Raw genomic sequence first — 18,050 nt, 5'->3', positions numbered from 1 at the left:
TGTTTGGCTCAGCTCCTCATTCTCCTCAGCTGTAAAATGAGATGGATGTGGTCAGAGCATCAGGAGACTGAGTTCCACCTGATGCACTAAGGAGGCAGGTCACAGTCAGAGTCACGAATGTTCAGTGACAGTAAGCTTCACCCAGGACCAGGGTTGACCAAGGGTTATCATCATGGCTGCTGTCATTACTATAGGTGCTTTCAGACATACAAGGTGTTACATTGTGTGAGTAATTGCTTCACTCTGCCAGTCATTTATGAGTACGGTGGGTATGCCAGTCACGTCGCCATAGAAGCAGGGTTCTTAGGGCATGAGGCTTGGAGGTCAAATGGTTCGGGCAGTGAAGGGGAAGAAGCCGGCAGTGGTGGCGCATGCCTTAAATCCCAGCACTCGGGAGGCAGAGGCAGGCCTGGTCTACAGAGTGAGTTCCAGGACAGCTAGGGCTACACAGAGAAATCCTGTCTCGAAAAACCAACCAACCAACCAAACAAAGCACTGACTATTCTTATGAAGGTCCTGAGTTCAAATCCCAGGAACCATATGGTAGCTTACAACCATCTGATGCCCTCTACTGGTGTGTCTGAAGTCAGCTACAGTGTACTCACATATAAATAATAAGTAAATCTTAAAAAAAAAAAAAAGAAGGGGAAGAAAATCTCTAGAGTAGCATAGGCAAACCGCAGCCTGACCTGCTAATAAAGTTTTATCAGAATTCACCATGCCCATTCCTTTGCTATTATTTATGGCTGCTTGCACATTCCTGGTACAGGCTTGAGTGGTTGCAATAGACTGTTGCCCTGCAGAACCTGATACACTTACTATCTGGATCCTTAAAACATGTCTGCTGACTCCTACTCTGGAACTTTCTTTACCTAGGACAGAGGTCTGGGCAGCTATTTGGCAAGTTCCTCAGCTAGCTCTTGGCACCAAGAGAGGCATGGATAGAGCAAAGATGGGTTTTTCTGCATAACTTCTTTTTTTTAGCCTCAGGCTTGCCATGCTGTCTTCAGCAATGCTCCAGGCCAAGCTTAAGGGCTTCATGTATATCACCCATTCCATGCTTTTTGTATAAGCAGTAGTATCTAATGTATAAATAAGGCTGGTTGCCTTGGGAACTCAGGGGAGTGATGTGTTATTTACAGGGATCAGAAGAGTCTACATGGCAGGTCGGTCCTTTCCAGATTAGGGTAAATTAACTTAAGGTTTTATACATTAGGTACCACCTCTTTCATTCAGCAGGAGAGAGGGACCAGAGGTACAGAGTGGGTGAGCTTCCAAGGTCAGAGGCTGTAAGCAGACTACAGAGCTCTTCTTGGCCCCTGAGCCCGCCTTAGAGTGTCTCCTTTGACCATAGTTGCACTGTCTTCTATGAAAGGAGCAGTTTGTGGGATAGGGACCAGATGGCAGCCTCCCGTCATCCAGACCTCATCTGATGCTCAGTTTCCGGCAGCCCTTCATCAAACCCAAAGTCTGTGCAGACCCCTGGTGTTGCTTGAGGGGTAAGACTCAGCCCTGTCCTGCAGAGGAGTTAGACACACACTCCAAGTGAGGTTTCCTTTAATATGAAAAACATAGTTCAGTGCAAAAAAATGTGCTGGGTGCCATGGGAATGCAGGGGAGTAATGTTATTTAAGGGGATCAAAAGAGTCTACATGGCAGGCTGGTCATGACTCTGGTATAAGGGAATGAGGAAATTGTCTCTTGATACCTGCTATACACAGGTCTCCAGTGCATGCTGGTGGAGCTGAGCTTGCCAGCCTTCCCTGTGGCAGGGCCAGCCTTCCCTGTGGCAGGGCCAGCCTTCCCTGTGGCAGGGCCAGCCTTCCCTGTGGCAGTGGTTCTCAGACTTCCATGTGCCTGGAGTCCTCTCGAAGGCACAGGCTCACGAGCAAGGCTGAGTAGGACCCTGGACTTTTCTTCCTTTCAAGTTCTGTGTGACTCTGCTACTGCTGGGTCAGCAGGTAACTGTGAGAGCCTTGGTTATAAATCTGCACTTTCTGAGCCCTGTTTTTTATTTTTTAACAATGGAAACTCTTTTGGGTCCCTGCTATGCCCACCTATCACTGTGTTATAGTTGTTAACTATTATAATGATAATAGATAAATATAATAACACTTCAAGTGGTGCAACAGACACACACACACACACACACACACACACACACACACACACTCCACCCACACACAAATGAGACAAAGCTATATAGACCTATCTGGTCTGGTCTTCACTGTGTAATCCAGGCAAGCCTCAAGCTCATGGTAGTTTTCCTGCTTTTGCCTCCCACCTGCAGAGACTGCAGGCGTGAGCCATCATATCTGGCCCTAAAACAGTAAGAAGAGTCTCTGTCTTTCTCAGTATCTCCTCAGAATCTCTCTCAGTCCCTCTCTCAGTGTCTCTCAGTTCCCCCTCCTCTCTCCCACCTCACTCTTTCTCTTTCTCCCTCCCCCTAGAGTCTTCAGAGTTTTTTCTACAATATTCCTACAATTTTTTATACAATATTGATATTGTATACACGTGTTTTCTTTTGTGTTCATTCGCAGGCACTGTCAGCCCAAGCATTAGCTTTTCCACAGCTGCCTAGACACTTTCTTAGACTAGCCAGTCTTCAGCTTTGAGCTTGGCAAGCCTCAGTGCAGCCAATACCCTTTGTTGTATGTAATGCCTTTTCATATACTTGAGAACATGTATGCTATAGAACACCAGGACAGAATCGCAGGGTTTCAGGAAGTATGTCTTGCGACTTGGAGAGTGTCTTGTTGCTCAATGGTCTGAGCTCACACAGTTTCTGCCAGAAGTTACGAATGGATCTAGAACACTTTTCACGCAAAGTATCACGCAGAAGCTTTCCCTACACCACAGATAAAACTGGAATCACTCTCAGTCCCTCTCCTCGGCCTCTATGTCTGTCTCACATGATTCTAGAAACATCTCTTGGCATTTTGCAGCTCTGAAGACTTTTGGGGGTGGGAGGCCTACAGATCTGCCATCTGTGACTGAGAGAAAGGAGGTATAGCTATAAGGCTAAGACAGGTGGCCTGGGCCCAGCTGTTATGACCCTCATTCCACTCATGTAGCCTTCACACAGTCAGTCACCAGTAACGTGATAAAGAGTTCTAGGCAGGATTAACTTTCTGCTCCCAGTGAAATGTGGATCCCGGCACAGTGCAGTACCTGACAGGTATACAGTATTTATTTAAATCATTAGTTACTGACTTTTAATGGCATAATTGGATCATGATGGGAGAGGCTGAGAAAGGGGTCAGAGTTCAGAGTTCATCCTGTCAGGGGTCCAACAGCTCAGACTGAGTTCCTTTGAGATGACCTTAGGCCGCAGGTAACTTGTTTCCTGTCATTTGGCTCTCTTTTGCTTCTCTAGTATATTTTGTTTGTAGGGAACCTGATGGCTCCTAGGTATTTTTTTTTTCTGTAAATTATTCCTCTTTGGGCAGCAGGAGCCAAGGGAATTGTTCTGATTATCTGTGGGGGCTGACAGAATGGGGGAGGGCATCCCAGGACTCCTAATAATACACAGCTTCCCAGAAAAAGTCTTCCTTACAAATGCCCTCCTGTAGATGTTGCTAAGGAAGTAAACCCTATGTATATCTCTTCTCCACGAGTCTGCGCCTCTCACGGCCTCTGAAGCCAGGAAAGTTTCTCCTTCTGTAGAAGAAGAGATCTCTGTTTGCCCTGACACTGTAGTAGCTCCAAGCTGTCCTTGGAGTTCCCCAACATCTGCCAAGGCCAGGAAACCACTGGGAGGAGAGGCAGGCTGACTGTAGGGAGGCTCAAATCTGCCACACGGATCTCTGTCTGGTTCACATTTTACCCAGAGTTTATTTGTCCCTCCATCTAAGCATGTGACCAAGCATGCGCAGTATAGAATGATCTGTGTTTGCCTCTAGGACAATGTGGAGGGCCAGGGCCAGGGCCAGGGCCTTCCCTCTGCAGCTGACAGACTAGGGAGGGAGAGAGGCAGGGAGTCCCCATTATGTCAGGGCCACAGAGCAAAGGAGCGAAACTCAAGGAGCATAAACAGCAGTTTAGTAAAGACTGGGCGGTCAGCATGGCCTCTCTGGGGAGTCATAGTGTGACTGAGACTTAGAGGAGCGGGGCTTGGCCTGGCACAAGTTATCACGAAGAAGAAAGGGCAGCCTCTCCAAGCAGGATGAGGAACTGAGGCCGTCAGTGTGTTTAGAGACAGTGAAAGACAAAGGTAGCCACTGTACCTTGTGGGGTATTTGGCAGCTCCACCAGGTTACTTCACTTTGTTACGGTTGGACAGCCTCTCCCAGAGTTCCCGTCTCCGATTGTGTGAGTTAAGATAAGCATGTACTTGGAAACTTACCTTGAGGGCAGAGCCCAGGAACTCGAGTTTTCTAATGAGTGAGGGTCAGCCTGGCCAATCCTCTGGACACGTGACACCAGGAAGCCAAAAGCAACCTCTCAGCAGCTCAGAAAAGATGCAATAAAAACAGAATTCCAGATAAGTCACTGAGCTGTGGCCTCTACAGGAAGGAGACCCAAGCTCTGGCCCTATACCTCAAACAGACATTGGAAGCAGATTTGTTGACTAAATAGTGTCGATCAAAGAAGCATATCACTGTAGAGAACACGGGGGTTGTGGGGTGTTGGTGGGCAGAAGAGGGAGGCAAGCTTCTCTCCTCAGTGGTTTTGTTTAGTGGGGGGCAGTGTGAGGGTGTGAGAAACAGTAGACAGTTGGAGGGAAGGATACCTGTAGAGTTAGCTTTCCTGGGTACCAGCCTGGCTCTCAGAGTCTTTGGACACGTTATTTAGATCCTCAAAGCTTCAGGTTCTTTCTTTGTGTGGAAGCTGAGGTTACTGGTAGTAACAACACAACAGGTTTATTAAAAACCAGATGCAAGAATCATGCAGAGAAATTACCTGAGAACCATGCTCAGCTAAGAGGAGCCATACCACGTAGCCATTGTGTAGAGGACGGGGAGACGCTGTAGTAGCTGGTGATGAGGATGCAGGGCATCAATTCAATGCTGCTCAGACACCAGGAAGTGGTTCTGGGTGTCCTCAGGCTTTGGAGTTTGGAATCCTCTTCTCCTTTAATTATGCTGAGACGAGTAACAGAATTCTAGTGGTGAGATCGAGGCAACCGAGCCTGTGGCTCCTGTCCTGGGCTGGGTGGGTAGCCGGTGAAGGAGACCTTGGTCTCCTTTTGGTTGCTTTCATGGGTCCTGAGCAAATGGCACAGAAGATACCCCAAGGGAAGCCTTTGGTCACAGGTTGTTACTTTGGCAACAGAGAACATTCGCTCGGTCTTACCACCTTCAGGCAGGCAATTTCCCGGACCACGGTTCTGTACTCAGTCCCCCTTCTCTGTGTTTCAGGTAACAGTGTGAAACCGGCCAGTTGGGAGAGAGAACAACACCATCCCTATGGGGAGGAACTTTATCACATTGTGGATGAAGATGAGACCTTCTCTGTGGACCTAGCCAACAGGCCCCCTGTCCCTGTGCCCAGGCCAGAGGCCAGCGCTCCTGGCCCTCCCCCACCGCCTGACAATGAGCCATACATTTCTAAAGGTAAGTGTGGCCAGGGATGGTGCTCAGCAGGGCGGGGGGAGGGCTGGGGGGGTCTTCTGAGAGCCTCAGCAGGAACATCCTGGTTCCCTGGCTTTCTGAAGTGTTGCTCAGATTGTCTTCTTTTGGATGGTTGCCAGCCAAGGCAATAGGTCATAGGTCAGCACGAACTCTGGAGCTACACCAGGGACAGTGGTTAGATTCAGTGCTGCCTTCTGGAAGCATTCATGCACAATCGTAAGGCCAGAGGTAAATGAGAACCTAGTACATTTCTATCTCATAACTTGTCCTGTCGTCGCCGTTCATCATTTTAATGGCTGGCACTTGTTGAAATCTACCAGGAACATTCTTCACACTTAATTTTTTACAATAGCCTTTCGGGCAAGGGCCTTGATCCCCATTTTATGGACGGGAAGTGGAAGATCAAAAGATCAGTCACAACTTAGCAGTGCCAGGGCTTGGCCCCAGTGACCCTGACTCCACAGCCAATATTTTAGCCACTAAATCAGGCTGTCTGCTTACCCATGCTAATGAAAGCTGGCAAGAATTTAGTTTGACTTCTTCATTGTTTTTCCTGAGACGCTAGTTAGAGATCGAAGGCACATTTATTACACTTCGGGACCTGATTTTATTAATATGGTTTTATGCTCAGTATGAGCAAAACTGCCAGCTCTGAACTCTTATTTGGTTTTGTTTGAAACAGGATTTTGACCAGGCTGCCCGGGAACTCCTAGGGACCCTTCTGCCTCTGCTCCCAAGTGCTGGGATTACAGACATGCACTGCCACTACCCACATCCATTTTTAATAGCGTGTATTGTGGAAGTTGTGTTGGGGCAGGTAGCACCCATCCAGAGCCTCAGGTGACTGGGTTGGGGCTGCCAGATAAAATACAGGATGTCCAGTTAACTCTGAATTGCATATAAACAGCAAATACATTCGGATGCACCCATGTTTCAAGTAGCTAACTTCTTTGGTTTTGGTTTGGTTTTACCCAGTCCAGCAGTCCTACGCTAGCCTGTAGCACGGCTGTGGGAAGTTCTGTGTCACCAAGGTTTGCCATCTCCTCAGAAAACATCTCCGTTGGTCTGTTCGGATATTGCCCACTGACTAGCCCCCCACCACACTCCCTACATGGACTGCTGGGTCTTATACTGAGGGCTTTCTCTGATACATGGTGCTTCATTGCCCATTTCAGGGCAGACTGAAAGCCTCAGGGAATTAGCAGAGAGGGCCACTGTTCAGGCTGTGAATGATGGGAGTTGGCAGCTTGCTTGTCGCTGTTGCGGGAGAACTCTGAAAGGCACGGTTGTGCGATCACGATCACCCGGTGATGCAGTGGTTGACAACCCACTATTTACTACTTCACCCACTTCCAGTCTCACCTCCATCACCTCCTGTGGTAGTTAACCCTTTCATTGCTGTGACAATGCAACTTAAATAAGAAGAGGTTTTCTGTGGCTCGGGGTTTAAGGGTACAGCCTGTCGCGGTCAGGGAGGGGGATGTAGCAGTATGAACAGTGGAAGCTGCAGAGGCAGGAGCATAAGGTAGCTTGTCATGTGGTGTCTGCAGTTAGGAAGCAGAGACATGATGGGTCAGCGCAGCTGTATTCAGTCTGGGACCCACCTACATTCATGGTGGGTCTTCCCTCCTCAGTTAAACCTTTCTGGAGATGCCCTCACAGGCACACCTAGAGGTGTGTTTCCTTGGTGATTCTAAATCCAGGCAGGTGGACGCTTCCCTGACATACTGCTAGCAATCAAATCCTTTATTCAGGGCCAGTTTCCGAGCCCACAAATACACACTGGTGACTCCTAAATGGGAGAGGAGGTGGCAGCTCATTGCAGAGAGGCAGCAGAGACAAGCAGTGTAACAGGGGTAGTGGCTAGGAAGAGATGTATCTCTTGTAAAATTAATTATTGTGTTATGAATACAAACCTTGAATTAATCCGGCAACTGTATTTCCTTATCTTTGCTAGTGCCCAATAGCCGCACAGAGAAACCTCAATACTGGGCAACATTGGTTTATAGTAACCTCCTGTGCTAACCTGGCCACCTCCCTCCCCATCTCATTGTGCTTGCATATTATTATTGATTTGGATCTTTGGGCTTCAGATGGTTTTTTTTCCCCATTATGTCTTCTCTGACCCACCGCCTTGTGGCCAATCTGAATCTCCCTCTCTCTCCTGCTCTCCTGTCTGACATAAAGCTTTCCCCCTATTCTCTCTTCAGCCCAGCCATTGGGTGATCAGTATTTATTGACCAGGCAGAGAATAGAGGGTAAGAATTATTCACACAAAGTTGAGACAGGAGATTCTAGACATAAGCATTACAATGCCATGTCCAGGTTGAAACAAGAGATAGGGGCAGAGAAATCAGCATTCGAACAACACAAGGGTAACCTTCGCACAGTACACACTAACACACCTACAATCGATGACTTCTTTCAACCCAGCATAGGGCATTGGACAAGTCACCTTACCCATTAGGGCTTTAGTTTCCTTATCTATAAATGGCTATCATGACAGTGTGTGTCTACATTGATGCATGTCCTGGTAGATGACAGTATTCTGCTACAACTTTGTTTTGAAGGCCAGATGAGATATTACATAAGGAAATACCTTTAAACTGTGAGGCACTGAAGAAACATCACTTGGACTAGTTAGCATGACGCCGCTACCCCAGGGGCGTCCATCTCAAAGCTTAGAAATGAATAATGGTAATAAGGACTAGTGGTGCGTGTTTACAAGCAGCGGGCTGTGCTCCAGGCGCTTGCTACTCGCCAGCCCTTAGTTCCCATGACAACCCAATGCTTGTAGCCTTCACTCTGTGTAAGACACAGGAACATGGAGAAAGTCAAGCTTATCATCCAAGCTCATATGATACATGAGTGGCGGGGCTGGGATTTGAACTAAGGGAGTCCTCTTCAGAGCCCAGGGAGCTACCACCAACAAAATGGTTCACTTTCCAATCTCTGTTGTCCTGTGCCTGTTCCCCACCAGTGGGTCCATCTTGGTGCCTCTGGAGGGAAACATTTGACCCGTTCTGCCGGGTAGAGTTCTGCTTTAGAGTACGGATTGACCTACTAGGTGCCTCCTCTTGTTCTCTAGCTGACGGGTCTTCACAGATGCTTCTGTGTGGGGATCCTGGCACACTTCCTTCCCTCTCTCCTCTCCCACCTCTGCCCTTCCTTGTATGTAGTGTGTGCTAGTGCATGCGTTTGTTTGGATGCACTTGGAGCTAAAGCTGGGTGCTGGGGAGCAGTCCTCAATTGTTCCACCTCTGTCTATGTGTGCACGCATGTGTGTATGTGTGTGTGTGTGTGTGTGTGTGTGTGTGTGTGAGAGAGAGAGAGAGAGAGAGAGAGAGAGAGAGAGAGCATCTCTCATTTAACTTGAGCTCACCACTTCAGCTATTAACCAGCAAGCTCTAGAACTCTGTTCATCTCCAACTCCGCAGTCCTGGGATTATTGATGTGAGCCACCATACCCAGCATGCATGCGGGTGCTGGGGAGCTCACACCTGGCACACAGCAAGTGTTTTACCAACTCAGCCATTTCTCCAGCCCCTGGACCCCTTCTCTCTCTCTCTCTCTCTCTCTCTCTCTCTCTCTCTCTCTCTCTTTGGGTTTTTCAAAACAGGGTTTTACTATGTGCCCCTAGGTGTCCTGAAACTCACTCTGCAGACCCTTACTGAAGGCAAAGGGAAGGCGGGGGAGAGGCTGGAGCACCCTAGATTATTGTACAAACCGACCCCACAGAGAGCACTAGTAGACAGGTTTCCATACTGAACAGGGAGAGGGTTGAGGCCAAAGCCAACATCCTTGAACTAAGATCCACCTGCCGTGGCCTCCCAAGTGCTGAGATCAAAGATGTGTGTTACCACCACCACCCATCTGAGTCTTTAGACATGCTGTGGACATCCTCTGTCTGGCTTGTCTTTTAGCGGAGAGAGCCCATGTGTGTGTGTGCCCTGCCTTGACTTGATACTCTCTGCTCTTACACTGTTTTCATCCAGAAATTTGTGCACAGTGGTCACGTCTATTTCATTTTTGCACGAGATTAATATATTTTTTTTTTTTTGTAAACGTGTGACAGTGTCTCCGAGAAAGACGTCTTGCTTCCACTCAGAATATTCTTTCTTTCACAGTTTTTGCAGAAAAAAGTCAGGAGCGGCTCGGGAATTTCTACGTTTCTTCTGAGAGCATCAGAAAAGGTAAGCCAGGGTGTGCCCTTGACTTCCTACACACAAGCGGAACTTCCGGGAAGATTCCCGTAACAAGGGCGGCCAAGCGTGACAGCAACATGTGGCATTTATGGAGAGAGATCCGAGCCGTAGCTCAGGGGCAATGCTTCAGAGCCCCTTACTGAAGGCAAAGGAAAGTGGGGGAGAGGCTGGAGCACCCCAGATTATTGTACAAACCGACCCCACAGAGAGGGCTAATAGACGGGTATCCATACAGAACAGGGAGGGGTTTGAGGCCAATGCCAACAGCATGGCAGTGGGCCCAGCTCCATCTTGAACTAGCTGCTGCCCTCGTCTTTACCAGCTCCACCTTGCTTTGTGTCAACTTTGATCAAAGTTACTTTCTTATAGCAACCGGGACATCCAGTTTTCCCAACGACCTTTTAAGGAAATTTGAAAGGCACCGAGAACTGCAGGCAAACGTTGATTAGTCTCCTGATGCCCAGTATAGGTAGTCAGCCCTTTCCCACTTAAGATTGCTTGGAAAAGCAGCCCCAGTGGGGTGCAAGCACTCGAAGCGATTCCTCAAAGACTGGTCACAGGGGAAATCTGGAACATACTCCATGAACTGAGACATATGATGTCAAGCTGTCTTCACAGGCTCCAACGGCAAGTAATTCAGGTTGCAGCCTGGAGACCGGCAAGCTGGCCTCCTACCTCTGACGTAGAAAGATGTCCTTTAATCGTGATGAAATAGAGGTTGATACAAAACAGCCCGAGGACAACCTGCCAGCACTAAGCACCTAGTTTATATCTGTGCCACCGGACCAAGGCGGCAACCTCATTGTTATTTTTGTGCCCATCAGTTCAGAGACAGGTCTGGGAAAAGCTTCCCGGCTGGAGACTTCCTGAGTACTTTTCTGTTCTATGAGGGGATTTATATCTAGAACATTGATTCTCAAATAGAGAGGGCATTTTGTTCTTCCTTGCCAGAGGGCACATAGCAATAACTGGGTGTTGCGGCCGCCAGCAGCTCGCAACGTGAACGGTTCGACTGATATGGCTACTCGAGCTGTAAGAGAAGGAATCTAGACGGGGCGAAAGAAGAAACGGAGCTAAGACAAATTCATTCTGATTAAAGCTCAAATTTTATTGTTGCAACACTAGTTATGAAGGAAGGGGGAGGGGACCCGATTTCCGCCAAATAATCTCTGATCCAGTAGAAAGGTGAGCACGTGTGTGGCTCCGCAGGTTCCAGCAGTGGGCGTGGCAGAACGAATGAGCAGGAAGCTCCACCCCTGAGCAAGCAGGTTTCAGGCTGGGGGAGGGGAGACTACAACTGGGGACATTTTGGGTTGTTGAATCCAAGAAAACTCACCCAGTAGGAGGTGACCAGAGATGGTGCTCATTACCTCTAATGCACAGAATGAGCCGCCATGATGCAGAGCGACGACCCAGCCCAAAATAGCAGCAGTCTCCAGGTGAAGAAACCCCGCCATAGACGCCTTCAAAGTCAAAGTTCCGTGTGTTCAGCAGACGTCACCCCTCCCACCCGTGTCGTGGCTTTATCTGTGTGAATGCAATAGTGTTGGGATTATCGGCAACGTTCCCATCCTGGTTCCCCATCCTCCCCCACCTTCTCTTTGTTCCATGCGTCAATGTTTCTCCTGGATACAGCAGGCCTGTTCCCGGGAGTCAGTGCCTGCCATTTTTTATCTGCCATTCTTTCCAGAGCCACTTGTGAGGCCATGGAGGGACAGGCCGCCATCGAGCATCTACGACCCATTTGCTGGAATGAAGACCCCGGGCCAGCGGCAGCTCATCACCCTGCAGGAGCAGGTGAAGCTGGGCATCGTCAACGTGGACGAGGCCGTGCTGCATTTCAAAGAGTGGCAACTCAATCAGAAGAAGCGATCCGAGTCCTTCCGCTTCCAGCAGGTAGGTAGCCAGCGATGCCCCTTCTCCCCGTCCCCACCTCCCAGCCATAGAGGAGGCAGCTGAAGCTCATGTATAACATTGGAACTGGATGGGGGAACCTGCGAGCATTGTGTATCCCGCTCAGTGGCTGTGCCTAAGAGTGACCTTGTCTGGAACCCTGGCTAAAAGCTTTCTTTATGAGGCTGGAGGTCAGGAACAAAGTTCCTTTATCTTCCAGTTCTGCCTCGGCACATGGCCTGCCACCTCTGCTTGAGAGCTTCAGGGTCCTTTGCTTCTCCCTCACAGTGGATCTTCACTCCCTTAGGATAGGAAGAAAACTTGGAAAGACCTCAAGAAGTAGGATGAAATTAACATTACAAGCTACAGAGTCTAAACCTCCTGAGTTAAATCAACCTGTCTGTCTATCTGATTATTTGTCTGTCTCTGTCTGTCTCTGTCTCTGTCTCTGTCTCTCTCTTTCACACACACACACACACACACACACACACACACACACACTGCAAATCTCTCTAGGCATTTTGTCAATATAACCAAAGGCAAAGATCTGTAAAACACGGAACATACTCTCCCAGGGCTGCCCTCTGGCAGGGCACATAAGAGAGGACTGGGGTTCACAGCAGAGTCCTGCTTTATCTGTATGGTCTGAAGATTGTTGTTGTTCTGAGACAGGATTTTATTATATAGTCTTGGCTGACCTGGAACTCACTGTGTAGACCAGGCTGTTCTCAGATTTATAGAGATCCACCTGCTTCTGCCTCTGGAGTGCTGGGATTACATGCATGCACCAGCTGGTTTGAGAATGTTTATGAGAAAATAAACAACTTCACACACACACACACACACACACACACACACACACACACACACACACACACAATTTTCATATATTCACATTAAAAGTGAGAAAATCAGGACATGGCAACTAAGGGACATATTCAAGTCCACTTCTCTAGTGAATGATAAGGTCTCCCCAGTGGTGTATTACAGTCCCTGGTGTCCCTACCTGACTTGACAGCTACATCTAAGTGGCAGCGGCATCTGACCCTGGGAGGGGAGCTGTGCCTTTGGGGGTGTGGCTAAGATGTCAGGACAAGCAGAAGACAGCCCTAGTTGAGCTCTGACAGTTGCCCAGCAGATACTGTGTGTGCTATAGCTTGCCTGGATGACTCTCTGTGGCTCCTCACAGCACAAGTGTCAGGGAGACATCATGGCCTCTGATTTTCAGGAAGCTGAGGCTCAGACTGGAGAAGAACTGCTCGGGGCAGACTCGCTCACAGGCTCTAGAGTCTACACCCCCCTCCCCACACCTCAACCACTGCATGTCCTTAACTCTGCCAGCTGTGTTTTTAACATGAGGACGCTCTTTCCCAGGTGCCTCCCTCTCTAGGGGGTCTTAAGGGTGGTGGCACCCTGTGATGTTAAACACAGGGCTCCAGGCCCCTTTCACTTAGGAGCCCTAGAACTGCTGCCGCCCTGAGCAAAGTCTACTGGCCCCAAACTGATTTTTCCCCCTCCACATTAAGTACTGTGACCATGTGACAAAGTAGCTGTAAGCTGTCTCTGGAGCTGGCAGCCCAAGTCATACCATTAGTCTGCCTCTTACAGCTGGATGGTGTGGGCTTGCTGAGCCTCCATTTCTCCCCCTCTGACCTGTGAAGGGAAGGGAGAGAGTGTGAGCCAAGAAAAGCATCTCTCATGCCTGAGGCAGTGTTAGCGAATATCTTGTATACCATAGGGAAGCATCATCTGTCAATAAAAAGCTCATGGCCTATTAGCTGAGGCAGGAAGTAGGAGGCGGGAGTTCCGGCAGGGAGAGAGGAACTCTGGGATAGAGTCAGGTTTGGGAACAGATTTGCCCCAACTCTCCTCTGAGGAGACAGACACATGAAACTGAGGAGAACTTAGACTAGTTTAAATGGCATAATTGACTTCTGAGCTAGTGGGGATGGGCCAAAGCGTGTGGCCTAGGCAGCTATTAATAAATAACAAGTCTCAGAGTCATTATTTCAGGAACTGCGGCACGGGTGGAAAAGCCTGTAGTTATAGTGCAGACCAATCATCAGCTTTCTCTCCGTACCTACTCAAGAAGCTGACCCACCCCTGCGCACTACCTTGCTCAGAGTTCCCGGACACTTGCTGGGGTTCATGTTCATAGCAGAAAAACCCAGCTGGCAGAAGTACACATTAGTCTATACCCTGACAGCCTCCACTGTCCAGGACGGTAATATGACAGCTAGTCCTGGGGTAACCACTTTCTTTTCCCAATGCTTCTGTCTGTTCCTCTGTCTTTCTCATTCCTTTCCCTCGTGTGTGGGCACCGCCTAGACTCTCTATAGCTCTTCCTTTGTGCAGATAACTCTTGTCCAGTTCCGAAATTGCAGCTATTAGCTGGACATGTTCTCCTGAGGGGCACTAGACCTGAGGCTTGTCTAGCCACGTAGTGTCCTTTCTGTTTATCTCTCAAGACCCCAGACAGACTTTGGGGTTCTCCCACTCATAGGCAGTAGTTGGAGATCTCACCTGTTTCTGTGGTGGTTTTCCTTTGTGTCTTTTCATTCCTCTAGCCATGTCCTCCTTGGTTACCTGCATCAGGCCAACTACTTGGCCACTAGATGGTTTTCCTTGCCTCTGTCTCTTTCACCCCCAGGTCATTATGATGACCATCATATGACGTTCCTTGTTGCTTGGTCTTTAGCCCACAGCTGCAGACCAACCAGCCCTTCCAGTCTGGCTTCCTGTGGCTCTCTCATTACCACCCGAGACTCCCACCAGACTGTTTAGACATCCCCAGGGTACTGAGTACTCAGATGTTTACCCTCCCCGGGATGCCCAGGCACTGCTGCTATGCACTGACTTAAGTTAGAAACTAATGTTGACCTTCATGTATCCAGTCAACATTTATTGAGTGACTACAGCAGTCTAAATGGTAGAATTACAGAAAGGTCCATGAACCTGGTCTTTGGAAAGCCCATGGTGTGCTTGAAGAGGCAGGGTACATATGTGTACACATGCATATACTGTATGCAAGGCAGTGTAGCCCACGTGGTTGGCATGGACAGCACTAAGGCCTGGGGCCATCTGGGAAAGGCTTCAGGGAGGTAGCCTTGACCCAGGCCTGGGACAGATTTATAGAAATCAGGGTCTCTTGAGGTCAGAGGACTGAGCAGAGAGCACAGTCAGACACAGGAATGAACTCAAGTCTGTTAGGGTGGGGTTGGTCATGAGGTATGGGTGGAGGAAGGCAGTGGGTTCTGAGGCTGAGAATGGGACCGGGCATTTGAAAGTAGAGTCTACTGTAGAAAAAAAATAGCACATTTCAGGCACAATTTATCAGACTTGAGTTTCTCTGGGGGCCATCTTGAAAGATGTGACGGTAGCCTCCTGGTTCCTATAAAGAGCATTGGGTAAGAATGGAATTCCAATATCCAAAGGCTGCCATTCTGCTGGATACTTAAACAACAAATGAATCATTTTCCAGGAAAATCTTAAAAGACTAAGAGAGAGCATCACCCGAAGACGGAAAGAGAAGCCAAAGTCTGGGAAGCACACAGGTAGGTGGCTTCTCAGAGCTCTCCATCACTAGGGGATGTCACATCACTAGGGGGTGTCACATCACCAGGGGATGTCACATCACCAGGGGATGCCATTGCTGCCATCCCTGATCCTCCCTACTGCTGTGTCCCGAGTGGACAGACTGCTTGCCCAGCGTCTGTTTTCAGATCCAGGTCCTTCACTAGACAGGGAGATCCTTTGAGGTGACAGGTTTATCTTGTCCCTTCTATAAATGCTGGAGTACCAGGAAAAGCATGTCCCCTCCCATGAGAGAATGAATGGAAAGAGCCCCCTCCCACGCACAGAGGATTGTTCCATCTTCTCTCTTGGCTCCATCTTAGCATTTAAGAGAATGTGGGCACCAACAGAGCAGAGAAAAACCCCACTCTCCTGAGAGTGGGCAGTCTTTATCACGAGTATCTAGGGACCCACTATGTGACAGTAGGGCCATGAATGACTGTTATATATATATACTATGAACGCGATCTTCTGTCCCCTCTAAACCTCCCATGACACCAGCCATGTGACACCACTTGTCCTGAGCAAGGAGTGTTCAGCACATTGGATCTCTGTGCTCGACTTCAGCAAGAGGAGCCCCTTACTAAGAGAACTAAGCAAAATCCTGGCCTTCTTTTGTGTTCAGCTGTGGGCAGGTGACTTCTCTTGAGCCTCTTGCTCAGGCTCCTCCTTCACAACCTGCATCCTTATAACGGGACTGTGGGTCAGTCCAGCAGCCCCCTTTCTGAGAAGACTCTGGGCCATTGTAGGCTTCTGTATTCTGTCTCTGTCAGGACACCTGGAGGGTCTGCTTGCTGTCCCAGGCATGCCTCTTCCTGCCCTAATCACTGCTACCTCATTTCCTCATTCCCAGGACTCCGACTCCAATGTGCAGGCTAAGTGTGGCTCTTTCTCCTGTGCCATGACTATAGCTAAACCACCGCCATCTCTTGGTGGAGCTAGTACAGTCGCTTCCGGACTCAGCTCTACCCTTATGTACCCTCACCCTTCTGCAGTTCATCCTCCAACCTACAGTCAGTGTCCTTTTATAGATAAAGTGTCATATGGCTGGGTGTCATGGCAAATCATTTTAATCTCAGTTCTTATGAAGCAGAGAAGGACAATTATTTGTGAGTTTGACGCCAGCTTGTTTACACAATATGATTCTATCACAAAAATGTAACTAATAACAATAACAACAACAACAAAACGCTAGGGGTTAGGAAAATGGCCCAGTAGTTAAAAGTTTGTATTGCTCTTTTAGAAGACCTGAATTTGGTTTCCAGCAGGGTCATTCTTGCCACATTTAACCCCAACTCCAAGGGGGTCCACTGCCCTCTTCTGGCCACTCTGTGGAACTGCACATATGTACTATTACCCTCACACACAGACAGATAATTAAAAATAGCAGAGGATATGCAAAAAAATTAAATATCGGAGTATGCCACACTCTGCTCTCAGTACTCTGGGGGCTCTTGTCCCACTCAGAGGAAAAGCAGACTCTCTGCTGTGGCCCCCAAGGCCTCACATTATGTGACCTCTGTACTCAATCTCCTCTGCCTTGGTCTGAGCATTAATAACTCCCTTGCAATTGCTCCAACAAGAAAGCACAGGTCTCTCCTTAGGGCCTTTGCACCTTGCTGCCTTCCTCCACAACCCGGCCTATCAGTAGATAAAAGGACCTGGCTGCTAAGTCTGGTGACCCACGTTTGAGGAGAGAATCAACTCTCTCTGGTTGTTTTCTGAACTCCACTGTTATACCATGGCACACACACCTACTTTCTCTCCCCTAAACAAAATGGCTTTTTTTTTTAAGTAAAGAAAACCAGGTGAATTTTGGCTTACAGTTTTGTATCTTTGAGTCTGTGATTGGTTGCTCTGTTATCCTGTGGCTTGGGATGAGGCTGGATATCAGAGGCTGTACAGAGAACATAGAGAAACAAAACCCCCCACAGCTGGTGTGATGGTTTGTAAATGCTCAGCCCAGGGAGTGGCATTATTAGAAAGTTATGGCCCTGCTGCTGTACTGTGGTCTTGTTGGAGTAGGTGTGTCACTGTGGGTGTGGGCTTTAAGACCCTCATACTAGCTGCCTGGAAGCCAGTATTCTGCTAGCAGCCTTCAGATGAAGATGTAGAACTCTCAGCTCCTCCTGCACCATGCCTGCCTGGATGCTGCTATGTTCCCCCTTGATGATAATGGGCTGAACCTCTGAACCTGTAAGCCAGCTGAATTAAATGCCCTTATAAGAGTTGCCTTGGTCATGGCTTCTGTTCACAGCAGTAAAACCCTAGTTAATACCGCTGAAAAGGAGACAAAAAGGGGGAAAGACAGAAACGGTTCTCATTGTCTTTTTCTGGGCAGCCTCCAATAATCTAAAGGCCTCTCCTTGGCCCCACCTTTTAAAGCTACCACCACCTCCCAATGGCACAGTTTTGGGTGGAGAGATGGCTCATAATTAGGAGCACTTGCTGCTCTCACACAGGACCCAGAGGGATCCCAGTGCCAGCGTGGTAGCTTACAATTATTTATAGCTCTGGTTCTAGGAGAGATGGTGCCCTGTTCTGGCCAGGAACACTGGGTATTGAGAAATTGGATTCTGTCCTTTGGGGTCAGGCAGGAGGTATCAGGGCACCTGTCAAAGAGAGGGCATCATTTGTGGTTGGGTAGATATGACTTATTAAACTGTGAGCTTTAATTCTAAGTTTACATACTGGCTTGCAATGCTCTGTTCTGTGGGTTTTCACAATGCACTCTGTGTGGGCCTCAGGACCTCTATATGTATACTATGGGCCACTGGCAGAAAGAATTCTGTTGCCCAAGCCACTG

The 18,050-nt window shown here is 48.6% G+C and overlaps 1 protein-coding gene across 2 annotated transcripts in view; it reads left to right on the top strand.

Annotated features, from left to right (window-relative positions):
* Positions 1–18,050, top strand: part of Pik3ap1 (phosphoinositide-3-kinase adaptor protein 1) — a 112,562-nt gene that overhangs the window by 77,125 nt on the left and 17,387 nt on the right. For both annotated transcript variants that reach the window (XM_006527472.3, NM_031376.4), the window contains 4 exons: positions 5,361–5,555; positions 9,701–9,766; positions 11,469–11,674; positions 15,153–15,225. In XM_006527472.3, the coding sequence (XP_006527535.1) occupies positions 5,361–5,555; positions 9,701–9,766; positions 11,469–11,674; positions 15,153–15,225 (540 nt within the window). The remainder of the gene's footprint in view (positions 1–5,360; positions 5,556–9,700; positions 9,767–11,468; positions 11,675–15,152; positions 15,226–18,050) is intronic.

The sequence above is a fragment of the Mus musculus genome, chromosome 19, assembly GCF_000001635.26.
Source record: "Mus musculus strain C57BL/6J chromosome 19, GRCm38.p6 C57BL/6J".
Classification (NCBI taxonomy): domain Eukaryota; kingdom Metazoa; phylum Chordata; class Mammalia; order Rodentia; family Muridae; genus Mus; species Mus musculus.
This window is presented reverse-complemented; position numbering and strand designations above follow the sequence as displayed.